Genomic DNA, 21,487 nt, shown 5'->3' on the forward strand with positions numbered 1-21,487 from the left:
CTCAGTTTTCTGATGGACCACTCCATTCCTGTCATCTAGGAAGGGATATTAAAGAAGCATAATTCCTTTCAGACTGCCACATCCGGCCCGCGGGACCCTCCTGCCCAGCCCCTGAGCGCCTGGCCCAGGAGGCTAGCCCCCAGCCCCTCCCCCACTTTTCCCCCTTCCCAACAGCCTCAGCTCACTGTGCCACCAGTGCAATGCTCTAGGCAGCAGGGCTGCGAGCTACTGAGGCAGCACAGCTGCAGAGAACGCAGCCTGACTCAATGCTCTGTGCTGCACGGTGGCGTGGCTGGCTCCAGCCAGGCGGCACGGCTGCCTGTCCTGGTGCAGCTGCACTGCCACCAGCCTCCGATACTCCAGGCAGCACGGTAAGGGGGAAGGGGAGTTCGGGGTGGTGCTCAGGGGGTGGGGGTGTGGATAGGGGGCAGGACGGTCAGAGTGCGGGGAACAGAAGGTTTGAATGGGGGCAGGGACTGGGGGGACTGTCAGGAATGAGAGGAGGGGTTGGATGGGATGGAGGGGGACAGTCAGGGGTGGGGGGTCTAGGTGTGGTCAGGGAGGGGTGGATGAGGCAGGGTTCCAGAGGGGCACTCAGGAATGAAAGGAGAGGTTGTATGGGGCAGCGGGGGGTAGTCAGGGGATCTAGGTGCGGTCAGGAGACAGGGAGGGTTGGATGGGGCAGGGGTCCCAGGGGGGCATAAGGGGGCAAGAAACGGGGGGGGGGTCAGATCTAAGGCCGGGGCTGAGCCATACCTGGATGTTTGGGGAGGCACAGCCTCCCCTAATCAGCCCTCCATACAATTTTGGAATCCCAATGTGGCCCTCAGGCCAAAAAGTTTGCCCTCCCCTGCTATAGTCTGACTACTAGGTCTAGTAATCCACGATCCAGCTGTGATAATGATCAAACCCAGAAGTGCTTGCAGGTTTGGACAGCTGTGTTAGGCTAAACTTGGCATTACAAACCTGCTTAAAAGGGGGATGTATCCTCTTAGAATACAGAGTGTCCTTGACAGTTTTGTAGCCCAGGAAGCTTAGTAACCCAGCGAATGCGTAGGCCAAAGTTTTGTATAGTTAGAGTACTTAGAGCAGTCAACATTTTGCTTTTAAAGATCTAAGCAGACACTATAATTTTCCCCCTTCTTGAGATGATTGGAAGACTTTAGAACTGTCAAAAATAAAACTTCAAATGCAAATATAAACCATAACAACAAAAAAACGGTCTAAAAAACACTGACCTTCACACACTGAGTTTCATTAAAGGGCGGGCAGCTGATGGAAGATGTAATTAAAACTGGTCCTACTGCTGTGGTTGTGCAGTCATACTTGACACAGTTTGAAATCCAAGTAATACCGGGCTGTTTAAAAATTGTAAAATATTACCATCATCAGAACTTGGGACCAGATGTCAAAAGTTGTTATTTTTATTTCTGAAAACAATGCAATTAAACACAGCTCTATCTGAATTAACACAAAGATACCTCCTGCAAAATACAATTTAGATGGAACTTTTAAAGCATAAAATTATAGTGAGGATCACTAAAAAGCATAATCAAGATGTAATCTATTTCAGTGATATGGCAAGAGAGCCTATTTTTCAGTTTGGTTTTACTTTTTTTTTTTTTTTTTTTTAAAGAGGCATCAGTTCAATTATTATTGTTGTTAATTTTTGGATGGAACTTTTAAAGCATAAAATTATAGTGAGGATCACTAAAAAGCATAATCAAGATGTAATCTATTTCAGTGATATGGCAAGAGAGCCTATTTTTCAGTTTGGTTTTACTTTTTTTTTTTTTTTTTTTTTTAAAGAGGCATCAGTTCAATTATTATTGTTGTTAATTTTTGGTCACTTCTCAGTATTTTCAAAGATAATTATTTTTTTTTTACACAAAAAACTTACCTTAAAATTGGAGACTGTCCCATTGCTGAAAGTGTGGAGACAAGATACATTCTTACAGTGACCACAGCAGGTTGTTAAATCTTTTGGAGGCTCATATACTTGATTCTGCAAAAATCAAACATGTTAGTCCTGCTAGATAACAAGACAGAGAATAGATATTATAATTGTTTTTAATATATTGATACCATGTTAGTGTCATGGGTTAGATTTTTCAGGCTGGTGTGAAGTTTTTAGAATTATTATTTTACATTTCACTCTACAGCTTATACACTCACTTTTTATATGATGTTACTGAGCTTGATCCAGCTTTCACTGCCATCAATGCGAAGAGACTGACTCTGAGAGATGAACTGAGCCCTTTGCAATTTTTAAATAGTGCACATGACTGCTTATCCAGCAATCAATGTGCTTTTGAATTCTGATGTATTATACATTGTAATCAATATGTATTCAGGAAAATTCATACACTAAAGACAGAGAAAAAGACTTTTGCTGTGGATTAATTCACAGTATTTTGTATAGAGACAAGATGACACTTTGGTTGTGTAGGGGTTGGGGGTTATATAGTTCATTTTTACAGGATTTCTAGTACATTTTTTCTTCATTTTTACAAATATTCAGCTAGAGACAATTTCTAGTTGGTATTTGCGCACCAAAGAAACTGAGGCTAGAGGGGAAAGAGGGGTAGAAGTGTTCTATTTCTTCTCTAGGAATTTATCTCTCTCATCATGATATCTTAGTGTTACACACCAGTACTGGCTCTTCTGAAACCAGAGATGGGCCCCAGTTCTGAGCCCCCTCGCATTCTCTGGACGCTCAGATCATCTTCGGGACTTTCAAGCTAGGTCCTACTTCTATAATGGGTCAATGTAAAAACCCTATGTAAGCAGCCCTGAGGAAGTTCAGCTCCAAATGTGGATTTGAATTTTGTGGCAAAGGCTAATCCCAACTCATCGAGTGGCTGATCCACGTGTCCTCCATGAGTAGAACTGAACAGGGGTTATTCTGGGATGAAGTCTAGGGTTCAAAAGTTAAGTCTGTTTAGTTTACCATGCATGTTCTATGATCCAGCCAGACACAGCCTCCTATACCCCCAACTCATGCAGATACTTTTGCAAAATAATTTGCACAGGAAAGCACTGCATAGGTCTAGGCCAGCCAGCATACAGAAGCATTAAAGTTTGCTGTATTAATGGGGGCCAGAGCTTGACCTTAAGTTTACATTATTATTAACAGTACACAATTTTAATCAGAAGAGCTACAATAGATCATTAAGGAAGGAGCTCATAGTTGGTTAATCTCAGCACCCAGTTCCTATGAATATAATCAATGAAAGTCATAGTTTAATCAAGATTATTAAACACAATACGCATGTCCAGAATTCTGAATTTCTTACAGCTTCACACTTGATGACACAGTTTGTCCAGGAGATATTTATCCGATAGTATTTGGTGGAGGGATCAATCATGTTTGTGCAATAAGCAGTATAGCAAATGCCACCAGGTGTGTGTTCCACAATTGTCTGTCCAGGACGCAGTACTCCTCTCTCGTTACTCAGACACACCTTGTCTCTCACTGCAACAGTATATAAAAATATACAACACACTCACACAAATCACTTGGCTTTACAACAGCTAAGCAAAATGTAATGTTTATTACAGAGTGACTAGGAAGACAAAAGCTAATGTAGTGTTTAATATATTTTTTTTAAATGGGGTCAGATCCTCAACTGGAGGAAATTGGCATGGTTCCATTGACTTCAATACAGCAACACCAGTTTACACCAGCTGAGGACCTAGCCCTATGGGGCTTTAATAAGAATGTTTAATTGCATTCACTACAGCCCCAAAATTGTTCCTACCATAATGATGCTAGATATGTAGCAGTGGATAGAATATTCCATTATTAGGAGCTTTAAAATGACTGTAGGCAAAAGGCCATATAATCAGTGCTTAATTTGTGTCGGGGATTGCCAGGACCGAGCCCCAACACCTCTAGGCTTGGCAGTTCATAGCCCCAACACTTCTGGGTTGCTGCATCAGTTATGAAAGCAAAAAAAATTGCTTGAGCCCCAGCACCTAATTGCTTGAGCCCGGCACCTCTTTCATTCCAAATTAAGCCCTGTATACATTCCTCTGGCTGTGTACATCTGGGTAAAGGGAAATACATTGACATTTATATATTGGAGAAGAATTTCTGACATACAGTCTTATCAGGGTACAACATAAGAGTTTGAGGCCATACCCAAAGAACTTCACACATACTGCAGTCTGGAGATCCGCAGGAACTGAAAGTGGAGACCTAACAGATTGCATTTCACGTGCAGTGTTGTGCTTTGCATCTGCCTTGTTTCTCTTTGAAACAGGACTGGATCAAAGCGAATTAACGAACAGTTAATGCGTGTCAGCAGGGTGAATGCAGGCAGTAGAGCATGGCAGGCTAGCTCAGGATAAAAATCACACCCCAGCTTGCCAAGAACTAAATGTTTGTGTAGACAAGCCCCTAGACCAGAAATAACAAAGTCTTTGCAGCAGGTGCCACTGACTCCATCGAGATAGGCACACACCTCCAACCGTTAATAGTGGCTTACTGAGTACCTTGTGTGAATTCCTGCTCCACAGCACAGCACAAGTCTGTACTTTCTGAGATATGATTCTGCACAGCATTGAGCACTGTGACTTCCATCCTGCAAAGCACTTGAGCACATACTTAACTTGCAGCACCTGTGCCGCAGTCTCATAATGGATCAATGGAACTACTCAAGAGCTAGAAGTTAAGCATATCCTTTACATACTTTGCTGGGCTGGGGCTAGTGCTCGATACTGCAGGACTGAGCCCTGTAAAGAGAAGCATGCTGTTTGAATTAGCTGTTCATCAGCATCTCAGCACTGCCTCCAACTCATGTCCCCAGTTGCCCTGCCCTGCTCTCCTGCAGTGGGAATTATTTCCAGGTATGCAGAGGGAGGCAGTACACAACTATGCAGTTAGTGACAGAGCCTAACATGTACCCTCCTTTTTCTCTGCTCCATCCCACAACCCTATGTGTAGGTATTTCAATGAATTCTTGCCCCTCGGTGCCAGAACTGAATGCATGGTCCACAGCAGGTGATCCACCCTTAGCACTGTAAGGGATATGTCTTTGACACAAACTCTTCTCCGACTTACCACACTTGTACTTAGTACAGCCACAAACATTTTCTGTGCTGTTTTGAAACTGTTCATCTATCTGCAGTTTCTCTCCCTATCCAGACAAAAGAAGAAAAGATATTGTGATGTCACAAACAAGTGTTTGCCTGTTTGATTTTTCTCCTTTAAACTTTCATTTCAGGGCTAAGTAGCATAGTTAATACACTAATTTTTTACCTCTGAAGCCTTGACTGGAATCTGACTTTGGTCACCCACAAGTGAAAATTAGTTTAGTAGCTGTGACTTACTGGACATTTGTGTTTATGCCTCCAAAGTGAGAATGATTACAGTATAAGAAGAGTTTGAAACTGAAGTGGAAAGGCCATGGCAGGTCAAGACTGAAATCCAGTGGCACACCCATTAATGGAAGTCTGCCTACTGTATGGGCCACGTCATTTGCTGAGATAACTCCACTGATGTGAATGGAATTATACAAGCAGAGAATATGATCCTACATTTTACATTGACCAATTTTCTTTCATATGCACCAAGATTAATCAAATTCATCCCTTCCTTCCCCCTCCCACTCCAAACAAACCTCTAAAAACATATTAATAACAGCTTTATTTTTAGCTTTTTTTAAATAGTTAGATTATAATATTTCATGGAGAGAAAAATACTATTTGTTCATTAAGATATCAATAACAAATGTAATTTGACTATTCCAAGGATAGTGCATTTTTCTGGATAAAATAATCACAGTGAATTCAAAATGTATTCATCCCACAAAGTAATTAAGCATGTGCCCAACCTTAAGCGCGTGAGAAGAATGCACATAAGCAGTCCCATTGAAACATGACTAAGTGTTTTACTGACTCAGAGCCTGATGTTTAAAAAACGCTGACATATTCATCATGACAGGATAGTATTCAATTAATGATAATGTGTTTAATTTCTGACAGAATAAATGCTAAATCCTGCCCTCTGATGTGTGCATGCAGTTCCCGTGCCTGTATTTTTCAGGGTGGGATTTGATCCTAAAAGAGAAAAGCAAATTGATACCTGCTAGTCATTTTAGTCTGCATGATATTTTTTTCTTAGATTTTAAATCATGTTTCTAATAACAACTGAAATGTTCATGACTAACATTATAGCTATATTATGCCATAATTATCTAATCTAATCTATCCACTAAAGCAATGTAAAAAGAGAAGAAAGATAAAGAAGTTCATCATAATTTACTGACACTTTAAATATTTTTGCTAAGAAAATTCTAAAATAATTCATTTTAACAAGATGGATTCCATACCAGTTTGCACTGAGGTTTAGCGATTGTATCACATGCACACTCTAAAATAAAACAGAAAAACAGAAACTGTCATTCAGAAAAGTATCTTGGCATTTGCATTAAAACAAAAAAGTGTCAAACAGCACCGAGTAGTCACTACAGAAGCCCTGCTGGCTTTTGAAACATCTCCTGCTGAGCCCAATACTGTGGAGACAAATTGCACCTGACTTCTGTTCCAGCCTGACCCCCAATCCCAAATAAATGGATCCCATAGACCACTTTGCCCTGTAGCTATTAGAACTATTTATTTTACGATCTCTCTTAAAAAAGAAAAAATCTGGTAGATTAAGAGATTTCTTGCTTTGAGCTGGCTACTCCCTATTTCATCTGCACACCAGCACCTCTCCATGGGAGAGGTAGCCAAACAGCCTGCACCCTGGGCAGGTTAACAGCTGACTAACTTTGATTATTTTGTAGCCTTCAGGCTAAAAGGCCACAAAGATCTTACCAGCTCAACAGGATCTAACACAGTTAAAATGAAAACAGATCATTTTACCACATGTACGATACGGACAACACTTTTCTGGGCTCCAAACTTCCACCAAAGACATCCCTAGTGCACACTGGAATTCATGGCAACGATAAGTTTCACAAACTAAAAGAAAGAAAAAAATACCTTCAACACGTGGTTCTAAATTTTTTATTTTTTATTTTTTTTTAATGAACAGAAACACAAAGCACAGGCAATGAATTGCTCACTCATGAAAAGCTCCAGCCGGGTAGGGTGTGAAGAGTTGCATTTAAAATTGTTTTACAATGCTCTGTGTTGATCTCAGTTAATCTCCACTATTCAGTGCCAGGAATGACCAATACTATACATCTGTGTCATGCATGAGATGTTGCTTTATGAACATGATATTTTAAACATTATAAGAGCATAGGTTCAGCACTGGAGAGGACAGAATTATATGCCCAATAAGAGAGAGATATCCATTCCACCATTTATAGCACTGAACATTTATTACTAGTAAATTCAGTGCAGTGACTCTACTATTTTCATTTAAGAATCACAAAAAAAAAAAAAAAAATCAAGTCAACTTACCACACTGGTATGCAGGGCAACATCTATCTGTAGTGTTGCCATCCACGGTAAGCACTTCTCCTTCCTGGCATTTCGGTATCTGATCAGAGCAAACCCCACATGCTGAAGAAGATAAAGATTTAAATATAAGAAAGGAAGGGAACTGAAAATGTTATTGAGACATAGCACACAAGATCTTGCTAATTGTAACTATATTTTGCCTGTGAGTCACTCAGCTGTCTTACAGCACCCTCAGTCTGCCTGAACATAAATACAGTACACTCTCACCATAATGAACCCCTGGGAATCCAAGCCATACTGAAAGAGCACTGCTGGACTGATACATCAAGCCCTGCATCAGGAGTTAAGAATTCCTCCAGCCCTGGGGCCACAGCCCGAGCAGACAGCTCTCTGCCCCCTGCCGCAGCCCCAGGGCCAGAGAAGCTCTGAGCTCCCTGCTGAAATGGTGGGGCTGCAGGTGGGATCCAGGGACCAGGTTCACAATAGACCAAGGTTCATAATTGTTAAAGGCTTTATAGTGAGGGTGTACTGTATCTTTGGCCACGTCTACACTACGGGATAAAATCGAATTTGCTAAAATTGGTTTTATAAAACTGATATTATAAATTCGATTTCATGTGGCCACACTAGGCACAGTAATTCGGCATTGTGCGTCCCATGCTCCCGAGGCTAACGTCGATTTCTTCAAGTGTTGCATTGTGGGTAACAAAACTTCCGTACTATACCATTCCGCAGTGCTCCCGCCCCTTGGAATTCAGGGTGAATCTAATTGTCGGCGGGGGGTTCTGGTAAATGTACAGTCATCCTTCCTCCGGAAAACATCAGCTGACAGATCCTTCGTGACGCCGTTTTCCTGATTGCCCTGGCAGAACGCCATAAGAGGCAACGCAACCTAATCGGAACCCTCAGCTTTTTTTTTTCCGGCACGTATTGTACTGGATGCCGTGAGCGAGAGGCGATACTCCAGCGGCTACAAACAGCAGCATTCACTTGCTTTTGCAATGATACAAGAGGTTACGGGTCCGTATCTGTACCGTCTACTCCGGAGTAAACTGGCAATGAGATGACTGGGGTTTATCTCTCCCTCTCTGTACTGCTGCTGCTATCCATGGTGCCTGGCGAAAATTTTTGAAAGCAAAATTGGGATTACTCACTTGGGCACTGAGTCAATTTCCTCCTATGGTTTATAAAAAATAGAGTCATCCCTGCTAGAATAGAGGCAAGTGTATTAGAGAACAGTGTAATCAGAAGCACAGCTGCTCCGTGTCAGTATTCACAGGGGTGCCCCTCACAACCGCACCCGTGCTTCCCTCTCCCCAACTTCCTGGCTACCGCTGGCAGTGTCCCCCTCGCCCGCACTTGGTCCATGACTTATAAAGAATGCCAGGAACAAGAAATAGAGACTTGGAGGCAAGCCTCCCGGGGCATAACAGTCAGGGGCAGTACAGAATCTTTTCTTTACAAGGAAAGGAGGGGGCTGATGAAGTTCAGCCCCCAGTTGCTATGATTAAGACGGTTCCAATCGTTTGGACCCATCTAACTGGAGTAACTTGGGAGTCATTCCCATTTTTACCACACGCGCCTCCAGCCAGCCTCACCTCAGGGCGCCAGGAGCACTCACGGGCTGATGGCAAACGACGGATATCAGTCATTATTTGTACGTCTACCACCTGGGGAGGGGGAGAGAAGCGGAACTGCTCTCACTGCTGAGCATCGCGTCCTACCAGCAGCATTCAGTAACACATAAGGGTGACATCGAAAGTATCAAGGAATGATTTCTTTCCCTTTTCTTTCACGTGGTGGGGGGGAAAGAAACTGAGGAGCTGTTCCTAACCACGCCAGACACTGTTGTTGAAACTAACAGACATTGGGAGCTCAGCCAAGAATGCAATACTTTCAGAGATGCTTGGATGTGGGATAGCTGGAGTCCTAGTACCCCTCCTCCCTCCATGAGCATCCCATTTGAGTCTCTGGCTTCCCGTTACGCTGTCATGCAGCGCTGTGTAACTGGAGATTTTTTCAAATGCTTTGGCATTTCGTGTCTGTAACGGAGTCTGAACAACAGATTTGTCTCCCCATACGCGACATCAGATCTAGTATCTCCTGTACGGTCCATGCTGGAGCTCTTTTTGGATTGAGACTGCCATCGCCAGCACCCCGTGCTGATCAGCTCCATCTGGCAAGCAGGAATGTAATTCTAAGTTCGCGGGGCTTTCCTGTTTACCTGCCCGCTGCAAATCCGACAGTTCAGATTGCTGTCCAGAGCGGTCAGTGTTGCACTCTGGGATACCGCCCGGAGGCCAATAACGTCAATTTCCGTCCACACTAACCGTAATCCGAATTGTTAATATCGAATTTAGCGCTACTCCTCTCGTCGGGGTGGAGTACAGAAATCGATTTAAAGAGCCCTTTATATCGATGTAAAGGGCGTTGTACTGTGGATGGGTACAGCGTTAAATCGATTTAACGGCCATTAAATCGATTTAAACGCATAGTGTAGACCAGGCCTTTGATTCCCAGCAAAAGGCTTTATCCCTGACACTTGTTGTATCTTCTTACTTGAACTTGCAGCAAAAACACAGTATTGAATTTTTGGTATCACAGGCATTTCTAGTTGAAAGAGTTATGACATCAAACACAGGAAAAAGGACAACCGGTTGTGCAGGAGAAAGCTCCACACTCAACACACAGTTTCCATGCTAACAGAGTGAGCACAGAAAGCTGTCAGCAATGAAAATTCCTTTGGTACAAATGCATTTAAGGTTTGTCCCAGGTGGAAGTCTTTACTGAAACCCCAGCTATTTGACAGTTTTTCTTTAATGCCTTAAAGGTTGCATGTGTGTCAGGAAGATTCACCCTGTGCTCCACTGAAATCAAAAAAGTGCAAAAACAAAGAGTATACTAAAGGGACACATACAGGACAGTTTATTGGCTGTATGGCAAAGATCTATACTGCAGCAAGTGGAAATCTTGCATGATGCCAAGAGTGTTCTTTTATTACTGATCTACACCAATAGCTCTCAAACTTATTTGATCAGGCTCCCCTTCTTTGTGTCTGTAGTCATTTATGCGCCACTCCCTCTCATACAAATATACATATACCGCAACCCAGTTCTGAAGGCACTGCCATGCCAGCAACAGCACAGAAGTAAGGGTGGCAATGTGAAAAGTGATATTCATCAATGTCACTTTCCACAGCAGACTTAGTGCCACATTGCCACTTCTGCACTGCTGCTGCCACCCTGGGGCTGACAGCCGGAGCCCTGCCACCTCCAGGTGAAGAATTGGGGTGGGAGGGGCCTGAGCCCAGGCTGCCTCTTGGTGAGGGGGGGAAGGAAAGCCTGAGCCTGGGTGATGAGGCTCCAGCTGTCCCCTTTATCTCTGCCTCACAGGTGTGCACAGCCCTTCTGCATGACCCCCGCCACCCAGGGCTGGCAGCCAGAGCTCTAAAAAAAAGACACACTGCTTATGCCTCCCTTGAGAGCCTCCTCCATAATTTGAGAGCTGCTGATCTACACTGCGCATGGACCCCACTGGCCCAGCCCTCAATCCCCCTTCCATGGAATCCCCAGCTCTGCTACAACATCATGCAGGGCTGTTTTGAAGCTCCCCAAAAAAATGCACATAGGATAGTGTCTTCTGTTTCCCTTGTCCTATACATGCAACAAACAGTTTTTAAATGGCATCTGGGCTTTAAACAGCTGTGTTGGGTGCCCCACTGTAGCCTTTAATGATACATGATTATCCAGTTATCCTTGCCTATATGCTAACATGCACAGTTACATTAAGTGAAGATATCATACCACATATATAAGATATGCAGCAGGTCCCTTCCACACGAGCAGCAATCAGAGTTTGGTCTTCTCGGCAGTTCTGACTCTGCTCCATTGGTTCACACTTGGATGGATCACATTCTAAAACCAGCACAAAACATTTTTTGTTAAATGTCAGTCTTTGGGCAAAAGTATGGTGCCGCCCTTTGCCTGCAAGAGCAAAGGGGGGAGGCACTATAGCATCACCAAGGTCAAGCCAATCTCAGAACAATATATCTATGTATTTAGATTTATGAAATAATGAACGAAAAAGGCACCTACATCCCAGACTCTGGACTCTTGTGTAAATAACGTTCTCCATGACCACTCATCTTCATCCCTTCAACTAAATACACCATAGAGGAAGGTAAGTCGACAACTACATCATGCAAACTGCGTGCAGAAAATAAAAAGAATGGCCGAGCACAGGAGGAATTTCTGTCTCTTCTTACCTAAGGCCTTGGCTACACTTGCAAATTGCAGCGCTGGTGAGGGGGTTACAGCGCTGCAACTTACACGGTGTCCACACTTACAAAGCTCAGCCAGCGCTGCAACTCCCTGTCTGCAGCGCTGGCTGTACACCTGGTCTGCTACAGCTACAGGTGTGCGAATCCAGCACTGGTGACGCAGCGCTGTCATCAGGTGGTGGGAACACCTCATCGCAGCGCTGTAATTGGCCTCCAGGGTATTAGCAGGTATCCCAGCATACCTTTCAGGCCTCTGCTGGTCACGTTTCGCACTCTCACTGCTCTGGGCTCATGGTGACTCGCCTTTAAAATGCCCCGGGAATTTAAAATCTCCTTTGCTCAGCCAGAACGTAGAGTGCAATCAAATCAATCAACTAGTGACGATGCCTCCATGCCCCAAAACGAGCCCAGCATGGAGCACTGCCGAGCTGCAGGATCTCATCATGTTTGGGGTGAGGCTACTGATGTGAGACTCCCAGGAGTCATGCAGCCAGGAACTAATTTTCCGCAGCCAGAAAGAAGCTAGCCAGTCGCAGCCGCGGGACTTGGTAGTGAGGACGCAGCAGAGGAGCCTGTTCGTAAAGAAGCTTTTATGTATAAAGGATGGAAATGTTTTGGGGGAGCAGGGGGACCTATGGCTGCCTGCAAGCATGCCTAGATGTGGAATAGCCCATTGATTCCCTGTCGCTGCTCTTTTCTTTCCCAAGTCAACAGAAACCCATGGCTTCCAGAGTGAAACAACCCCCAACCTCCCCCTTCCAGATGAGCCGCGTGTGCAAGATGGCTCTGAGTACCCTGCTGTGGCAATGTGGGTGGAGGGTCAACTCCATTCCCTGTACGCTGCTCCTCTACTTTCCCCAAGTCAACAGAAAACCCCATGGATGCAGAGACAAGCAAGCCCCCCCTCCCTTCCCCTGTGAGCCGCGTGTGCAAGATGCCTCTGAAGGAGTACCTGCTGTGCAGATGTGGTGGAGTTGTTTTTCACTCCTATTTCCCTGTAGCTGCTCTATGCTTCTCCAAGTCACAGAAACCCATGGATTGCAGAGACAAGCAGCGCCCCCTCCCCTTCCCCTGTGAGCCGCGTGTGCAAAGATGCCATCTGAGGAGTACCTGCGTGGCAGATGTGGGTGGAATGGGTTCACTCCTAATTTCCCCGTAGCTGCTCGTTCTGCTTTTCCCTGAGTCACAGAAAACCCCATGGATTGCAGAGACAAGCAGCACCCCCCCCCCCTTCCCAGGTGAGCCGCGTGTGGAATCACCATGTCTCTCTGGAGGCTGCGTTCTCTAAGGTGTCTATGCTGGCATGTGTACATGATGCTAAAATAGTCTTAAAAACCAATGCACCCATCTGTACTAAGACTTTATCTCCCTGTGTTTTTTTTTAACAGTGACCTGGATACTGCTCCATCAGCCCAGACTTCTGAAAAACGACAAAACTTAAGGAAAAAACCAAAGAGAGTAGGAGGAGATGGTGAAAGCAGTTATGAAATCTGTATTTCACAGATAATAACAAGTTGCAACGACTGGAGGGAAAAGGAAAGTAGGAAAAAAAGGAAGAGGGCTGCCAAGAAAAAGGAGAAAGGCTGCCAAGAGAAAGGAAATGGGCTACCAAGGAGAAGCACGATCGGCTGCTAAGCATCATGGAACGCCACACAGACCTTCATGCATGTCAAAGTGCTAGCATGCAGGCAGGAGCACTACCGTGCCTTCCTCAACTCCACTCACAATTTCAACCCATTGGTGCCCCATTGTTTCCTCAAACACCCTTCTCAGCATCCTGGTTCTTACCACTTCTTCCAGCAAAGCTGCCCCCAAACCCATAACGTTCACCTAATAGCCCTGATAAATGGCCCTTACTTTATGCACTCAAACGCCCATCCCATGCTGCATATTAAATCCTGAAGCACAGCAGGCATTGGCACAACACTCAAGGACATATTCAAACTCATTGATTTTAACTGCTCATCACCCACCCACCTGCCTGATTTATGTACTGTATTTTAATAAAGATTTCTGTCTTTTAAAACAGTTTTTTATTATTAAACAGAAAAGTAATAACATACTGTAGCCACAAGTGAAAAATAGCACTTTCAAATCATTGCATCACGATGCACTTAACTGCTGTGGAAGCACCAACATTTACTGTTTGGCTTTCAGCCTTCAAATTGCTCTCTTAAGGCATCCCTAATCCTTGTAGCAGTGTGCTGGGCCTCTCTAGTAGCCCTGCTCTCTGACTGTGTGCAAATTCAGCCTCCAGGCCCTTAACCTCGGAGGTCCATTCATCACTGAAGGTTTCACCCTTCCACCTTCAACAAATATACGGAGGATACAGCACAAGGTTATAATCGTGGGATGCTCCGTCCCCACGGTACCTTCCCGAAACTCCATCTCCCCTTTAAACAGGCCAAAAGCACACTCACGGTCATTTGCACCGGCTCAGCCTGTAGTGAACCGGAACCGGTCCTTGCTCCTGTCAAGCTTCCTGTATACGGTTTCATGAGCCAAGGCATTAACGGGTAAGCAGGGTCTCCAAGGATCACAATGGGCATTTCGACGTCCCCCACTGTGTGATCTTCCTGTCTGGGAAAAAAGTCCCTGCTGCAGCTTCCTGAACATGCCACTGTTCCGAAAGATGCGTGCATCATGCACCTTTCCAGGCCATCCTGTGTAAATGTCAGTGAAACGCCCACGGTGATCCACAAGCACCTGGAGAACATAGAGAAATACCCCTTCCGATTAATGTACTTCGGATGCCAGGTGGGTGGTGCCAGAATAGGAATATGCGTCCCATCTATTGCCCCTCCACAGTTAGGGAAACCCATTTGTGCAAAGCCATCCACAATGTCCTGCCACATTCCCCAGAGTCACGGTTCTTCTTAGCAGGATGCGATTAATGCCCTGCAAACTTGCATCACCACTATTCCAACGGTCGACTTTCCCACTCCAAACTGGTTTGCGACCGATCGGTAGCTGTCTGGAGTTGCCAGCTTCCAGACTGCAATAGCCACCCGCTTCTCCACTGACAGGGCAGCTCTCAGTCTCGTGTCCTTGCGCTGCAGGTTGGGGCGAGCTCAGCACACAGTCCATGAAAGTGGCTTTTCTCATCCTAAAGTTCTGCAGCCACTGATCGTCATCCCAGACTTGCATGACGATGTGATCCCACCACTCAGTGCTTGTTTCCCGAGCCCAAGGCGGCGTTCCACGGTGCTGAGCACGTCCGTTACTGCCACAAGCACATTTAGTGTCAGGCGCGTCAGCCGAATCTATTTCATCATCTGAGCTCTCCTCACTGTCACTTTGGAGCATAAGGAATAGCTCAACTGCCAGACGTGATGTGCTGGCAACATTCATCAGCAAAGTCCTCAGCAGCTCGGGCTCCATTTCTGCCTACTGAAATCACGCGCAGCAGACTCACAATGGCACCAAACGGCTCAAAAGGGAAGCGATGCAGCACATGGGTCGTTGGAACAGGAAGCGGAATGACCCGCACCCTTCCGTCCCCTTCCACAACCCACATGCGCCAAAATGGGACGAGGTGCTCTGTGGGATAGCTGCCCACAATGCACCACTCACAACAGCGCTGCAACTGGTGCAAGTGTGGACACACTGCAGCGCTGGTCACTGTCAGTGTGGACACACTGCAGCGCTGGCCCTACACAGCTGTACGACCACAGCTGTAACTACCAGCGCTGCAAAAATGTAAGTGTAGCCATGGCGTAAGACTGAGAGGAGGAAAACAGCTGAGTGGGGCTTCCTGAGCCATCTGGGTTGTGCAGGACAGTCACAGACAGAACAGCTCAGGAGGTAGCAAACTTATCAGCACTCTTTACATTTGAACTAAAGAAGGAGCTGCATGCGCTAACCTCAATGCCTGCTTCCAGGCACCAGCAGGCAGAGAGGAGACCATAGTCTTGCAACCCCAAGTCACTCGGACAGAGCCCTTTAGAGCAGAGGAACACGGCTAGGCATGTTACTCATGCCCTTGCTCAGCACTCCACAGAGTGCTAGGTCACATTTCTGCTTGATCCTCGCACAGAAGGCTCCTTTGCCACTGCACCTGCACAAGATGCATTAGAATCCAGCCCTGGGTTTACAAGTGAAAGAGAGCTCTGTATACAGGCATAATGATGATGCCTGCACTGACATTTTTTTCCTGTGAAACTCACTCCATTTTTGCAAATGGTTTATAGTTTCACTCCAAAATTTTCACACTATGAAATCCTACAAGAACTTCTAATCTGTAGCACATCAGAATAAGTTTGAATATTGCAAAATGCTGGTATAATACAGACATTTCTGCCAAAAATAGTTCTATTATATGTTTTTACTTCTCCATAAAATACCTACCACAAGTGTAATTGGGACAACAGGAATCTTCACGATAGTAAGTGACTAGCTTTTCCAGGCCCTTACATTCAGGGATAAAGGATTCACAAATGCTTTGATTACAAACTATTAAAAAAAACATACAAAAAAGAAATGATGAACTTCTACACTATTCAGTACAGGTCTCTTATGTTAAATGGAAAACATCAAGTTGTGTTTCTGGTTCATTGTTAAAAAAAAAACCCAAACAACAATAAAACACATAGAAAAAGGCTAATAGTGGGATTTTCAAAAGCGCTCAGCATCAGGGCTGGCTCCAGGCACCAGCATTCCAAGCAGGTGCTGAGGGCAGCAATCTGCAAGGGGCGGCAGTGCAGGTGTTTTTGTCCTCAAGCAGTGCACTGAATTGCTGCCGGACGGTGGGGGCAGTCCGTGTGCTGTTAGGGCGGCACACGTGTTTCCGCAGTGGCGGCAATTCGGCAGCAGCTTCTATGTTCAGCTGTGCACGGCAGCCCAGCTTCTGTCTTCTAGCTGAAGACAGAAGCTGCTGCCAAATTGCCGCCGTCGCAGAAATGCGCGTGCCACCCTAACAGCGCAGGGACTGCCCCCACCATCAGCAATTAGGCAATTAGGCGTGCTGCTTGGGGCAGCAAAAACAGTAGAGCCGGCCCTGCTCAGCATTAGCCGAACTCTCACTGGAAGCAGAGTTAAGCTAAAGCTGAGCACTTGTAGGGTGACCAGATGTCCCGATTTTATAGGGACAGTCCCAGTTTTGGGGTCTTTGTCTTATATTGGCTCCTATTACCCCCCACCCCTATTCCGATTTTTCACATTTGCTGTCTGGTCACCCTAAGCACTTGTGAAAATCCAACTTTAAAAATCTATTACCCCTGGAGAACTCTGCAACAATCTGATCTCAGTCTGTCATAGGCATGAACAACGATAGTAACTTGCAACATTTGCTTTTGAATGTGGGATCTTTTAGAAACGTATGCATATAAAAAGTTTCCCTAATTCTGATATGATTTTTTTGCTACCAATTTACTTTGCAAAGAGGGTAAATGATCTCTATATTTCTTCCAAATTAGGAATTATTCTGTTGATTTATTTTTATTGACTAACTAGCAGAATCTATAGACTCTAGCCTATAACTGCTTTCAATAGTTGCTAGATGTATGATTCATTCAAAAAAGCAACAAATCCAGCTGCAAATTCAGATCCATATAAAGAAGCCAGGCAGCCACTATAAGAATTTTACTGCATAACAAATCAGCTTTCACCATTCTGACCTCCAAAATAGCATGTGTAGTATAAAAACAAACCATAGCACAAAGGTAGTAGGATATGCCAGAAAGGACACGTCATATTTTCATATACTTTATTAAGGGTACTTACTACATATCTTTTGAGGACAACAGGTCTGATCATCAGGAACAATCAGAGCCACTTCCCCAAAGCGCTGACAGTCTAAGTCGTGAATATCTGAGCAGTTGTATTCCACAGGAATAATGGTCTCGTTGTCAACACATCTGTGCATGCAGCATCCGCTAAGGGAGGTTTTCCAAATCTCCCCTACTGCGTAGGGTGCTCCCGAACGGTCTGTGCAAGCTAAATTATTGCAATAGAAGACAGAATTTTTTAATGCTGTTTCAGAGTTGACCATCTTGTTGTTCTATGGCATGTGTGTCATTCCAAACTAGTGTCTGGATCTGGGCTAATGGCCAATGCTGACCACTCCAAATGGAAGAGGGAGGATGGGTGTGAGTCAGCATCGCTAGGAGGACATGCTGCAATGTTGGAGCTATAACTCCAGAGTACCCTTGAGTTAGGCATCATCAGCCCAGCCATCAGATAGGGAACTCCGCTAATTAGTGAGGCCTGCTCAAGAATGTGGTCATCACTTGACAGATGGCAAAAATCAAAAAGGGGAGATCAAGACATACCACACTTCTCTTCTGGAATGCAGAGAGTGGAGTGAGCACGGTGAAGAATGGTCCCCTCAGAACAGACACAGCCCTCTGTCAGCACTGAGCAGGACTCTGAATCCTGAGGAGTGGATTCACCATTCTGACAAGTTCTTGGAATGTCACAGGCAGCTATACAAGCCTGGTATGAGGTGTCTTCTGAGCAGGGAAAGGCTAACAAGGAAATAAAACACTTAAAATAGACCACATTTTGAAGATCTATAGCATATAAGGGTATTGTCTGGTACAGAAGGGTACAAACAGGGCTGTGTGAAATTCCCCTCCATTACATTGATATGCATTGCTCAACTCCTATATGGAATCAGAAGTGATCCACAAATTTACACAAAATTGTCAAGAGCAAACTTTGTAAACAATTTAACTCATTTTCCCTCCCACATAACATATTTTCCCCAGGCAATAGCTAGCCTTTTTGGGGGCAGTGGGGAGAGGGCCAGAGAAACCATCCTAACACACAATTTCTTCTCCCTTACAAACCAGTTCCGATTTTTAAAACATTTAAACATGTAGGTTTACCTTTAAATATATTTTTATTGAAATAGTTTGAATATTTCCCAGAGGAACAAATATCTTGATTACTGTAGCGTCTGGCACAGAGGTGTCAAACCTGTGTCTCTGGAGCCACATGAGGCTCTTCAGAAGTTAATATGCAGCTCCTTGTATAGGCACCGACTCCAGGGCTGGAGATAAAGGTGCCAACTTTGCGACATGCTGGGGGGTGCCAGCTCTGCCACAGGCCTTGCCCCCATTACACCCCTTCCTGCCCCCTCATCTGAGCCTGCTGTGCCCTCTTTACTCCAGAGCCTCCTGCATGCCATGAAACAGCTGATCGGGAGGTGCGGGGAGGCACTGATTGGTGGGGCTGCCGGTGGGCGGGAGTGCTGGTGGGGGGAGCTAATGGGGGCCTGTTGATGTATTACTGTGGCTCTTTGGCAATGTACATCAGTAAATTCCGGTTCCTTCTCAGGCTCAGGTTGGCCCGCCTGGCTCTGGCAAATCTTTATCAACTACATCAAGTTGCATACGCGGGCAACAAAACTCAACACCTTTTCACCCAAATGATTATGAATGGAACTACTGATATGTTGCCATACTTAGTAGCTATTGGCATTAATGATTCTATTGGATGATACATATTGGTGCTGTCTTTTGTATCCAGTACAAACTGCTTTTGCACGTTCTTCTCTTCTAACAGCTTCAAATATGGTTACATGAGGTGTGTGAATGGGTAGTCGGTTTAAATGACAACATCTAGTCTCTAGTTTACAGAAACTCACTTTGATGTAGTTCTGCTTGCAGAACACGTAAGATGAGATCCTCAGCTGGTGAAAATCAGTGCTTCAATTTTCACAAATTTACAGCAGCTGGGGATCACTCTTCTTTAAAATCTCAAATCTTCTATTTTCACTTGCAGTACAAAACAATGTGCTTGCTTTAATCATACTTCTTGAAAACCTTAGGAGAGTGTCACTCTTCTTTCATATATGGTAGCTCTTTACAGGTTTATCTGTGCTAACAAACATGTGAGAAATTTTATTAAATGAGTGTTGTGGAAGGCCATTGTCCTGCAATGACCAGCTCATAGCACTGAAGGGAGAGATTTTTAGTTTTAATAATCGTCAGTCTCTTTACTCTAATGATTTCTACGATTATTATGTGTACATATTTCCTAAAGAATCTACAACAGCAAGGCTACTAATGTTAGCCAAAAATGGATCATCATCTTCTCGGTCTGAGAGCTGTGGGGAAAGGACATAGTTCTAAAAAGTTGTGTTGAGGCCCTGCAGGTCTGCAGTCTGGTCAGCACAGAGTGCAGCATGTTCACTACACCCCTCGATGTGATGCCTAACCCACACAAATTACTAACTGGAATGATGGCCATGATGGGAGGTCAAAACTCAGTTTACAAAGGGAGTGCTTGCTCAGGAACAGGGAAGGCTCAAGTTAAAACAAATACCCTGAGGGTTAGTTTGAAGAGGGAGTTGATCTTACTCAGCTCATCACTACCAAAAATACTCATGATACCCCACAGAAAATATCCATCATGCCCCTATAATCACAGGATTCTGGGCTCTTACAAACTGGATCACAACACATCTCCATCTAGCTACCAGAAAATATGAAGACGACTTCACTGTTTTTGCCTACTACGTACCCCCAGCAGATGTCACTATGGTATAACAATAAAAGAGGGTGATGTCTCTTCAACAAGTTTCTAATACTTGACTATATTTCCAAACTTATTTTGTGAGCTCTATAGTAAAATAATAATTTGCGAGTAAGAGCAGTATCAGTTGAGAAAGTTACCAACCTTACAATCTGCTCTGTAGTTCAGAGTTTTCTATACTCAGACTGTATTTTTACTTAAAAATCCTGGCCCCAAAAAACAGTCCCTTTTATTTACAAAGATATTACATATGCCTGTATGAAACATTTTTTATTTGATTTCCAAATACTGTGTGGCTTTTTATCTATATGTGTGTGTGCGCACGTGCATATATACTGTATATGAAAATATCATATATGTCATGATTTTAAAGTATTGTTTTCCACAGAACTTTTCCTGTTCCATTTCTATTATATTATTCTTCTGGGTCATGCACTCCTTCATTTACAGCACTTAACAGATGGTAGCTGTAATTCATGTATATTCATACTGGTACGTACAGACCATATTTCTCTGTGAGGCACTCTTTAATACTATTTTTGAAGACGTATTCATCCAAGATCCTCTTCTCTCTCCAGTTAGTGCCCTTTATTTCCAAACACCCTCTTATTGCTGCAGTCCTTCCTCCAGCCAAAGAAGGCTGGGTGCAGTTTTTTTCGAAAGCTCTTTAGTGTGAATCTGAGCATGGGCCAGAGAGGATCACTCCACAGCAACAAGAAAAAAAAATCCTTTCCATTGTTCACTCTCTCCTGCAGCTATCTTAGCATGCTATCACCTGTCTTTGTTCTAGTTATCTGTCTAGATTCTAGGTGATAGTTCATTCATCACCATGGCAGATGAGCACTTATTAAGCAAGAACTCTGATTCTAAATGTATTGTGACGCTGCAAAGCAAGCAGATCAGCTAATGAGATCTATTTCTATAAACACACCACACTAAAACGTTATCTTTGACTTGTAATAACTCATGCTTTAAAGAAACCTCATGCAATACACCTTAGAACACAGTACTTACAGCAGTAATCTGAACTTCTCCACTTTATGCAGATATTAAATTTGTTACACATGGCCACATAGGCAGCCAGTGCTACACAAGGATTCCGAAAGTATTCCACATCTTGAACCCACAGGTCACAGAATAATTCAGGTGGAACCTAATAAATAATAAATACATGGATTAATGTTGCACAGTGAATGTACCTTCATATCATGATGCAATAGGATGAACATCTCCACTACTTTGGGGATATTATCATGCAGTTATATGAGCTAGTGACAGGGAAATCACAAGGTCTGCCAGGCTGGACTGAAAGTA

The 21,487-nt window shown here is 44.2% G+C and overlaps 1 protein-coding gene across 1 annotated transcript in view; it reads right to left on the bottom strand.

Annotated features, from left to right (window-relative positions):
* Nucleotides 1–21,487, bottom strand: part of OTOG (otogelin) — a 167,681-nt gene that overhangs the window by 12,851 nt on the left and 133,343 nt on the right. Inside the window, exons 38-49 of the mRNA XM_075065842.1 lie at nt 21,188–21,326; nt 17,965–18,159; nt 17,417–17,629; nt 16,043–16,147; nt 11,220–11,330; nt 7,417–7,518; nt 6,871–6,969; nt 6,336–6,376; nt 5,066–5,141; nt 3,297–3,475; nt 1,901–2,005; nt 1,239–1,358 (exon numbers count right to left, since the gene is read on the bottom strand). Of these exons, the coding sequence (XP_074921943.1) occupies nt 1,239–1,358; nt 1,901–2,005; nt 3,297–3,475; nt 5,066–5,141; nt 6,336–6,376; nt 6,871–6,969; nt 7,417–7,518; nt 11,220–11,330; nt 16,043–16,147; nt 17,417–17,629; nt 17,965–18,159; nt 21,188–21,326 (1,485 nt within the window). The remainder of the gene's footprint in view (nt 1–1,238; nt 1,359–1,900; nt 2,006–3,296; nt 3,476–5,065; nt 5,142–6,335; nt 6,377–6,870; nt 6,970–7,416; nt 7,519–11,219; nt 11,331–16,042; nt 16,148–17,416; nt 17,630–17,964; nt 18,160–21,187; nt 21,327–21,487) is intronic.

This window comes from Chelonoidis abingdonii, chromosome 4 (genome assembly GCF_003597395.2).
Source record: "Chelonoidis abingdonii isolate Lonesome George chromosome 4, CheloAbing_2.0, whole genome shotgun sequence".
Lineage (NCBI taxonomy): Eukaryota > Metazoa > Chordata > Testudines > Testudinidae > Chelonoidis > Chelonoidis abingdonii.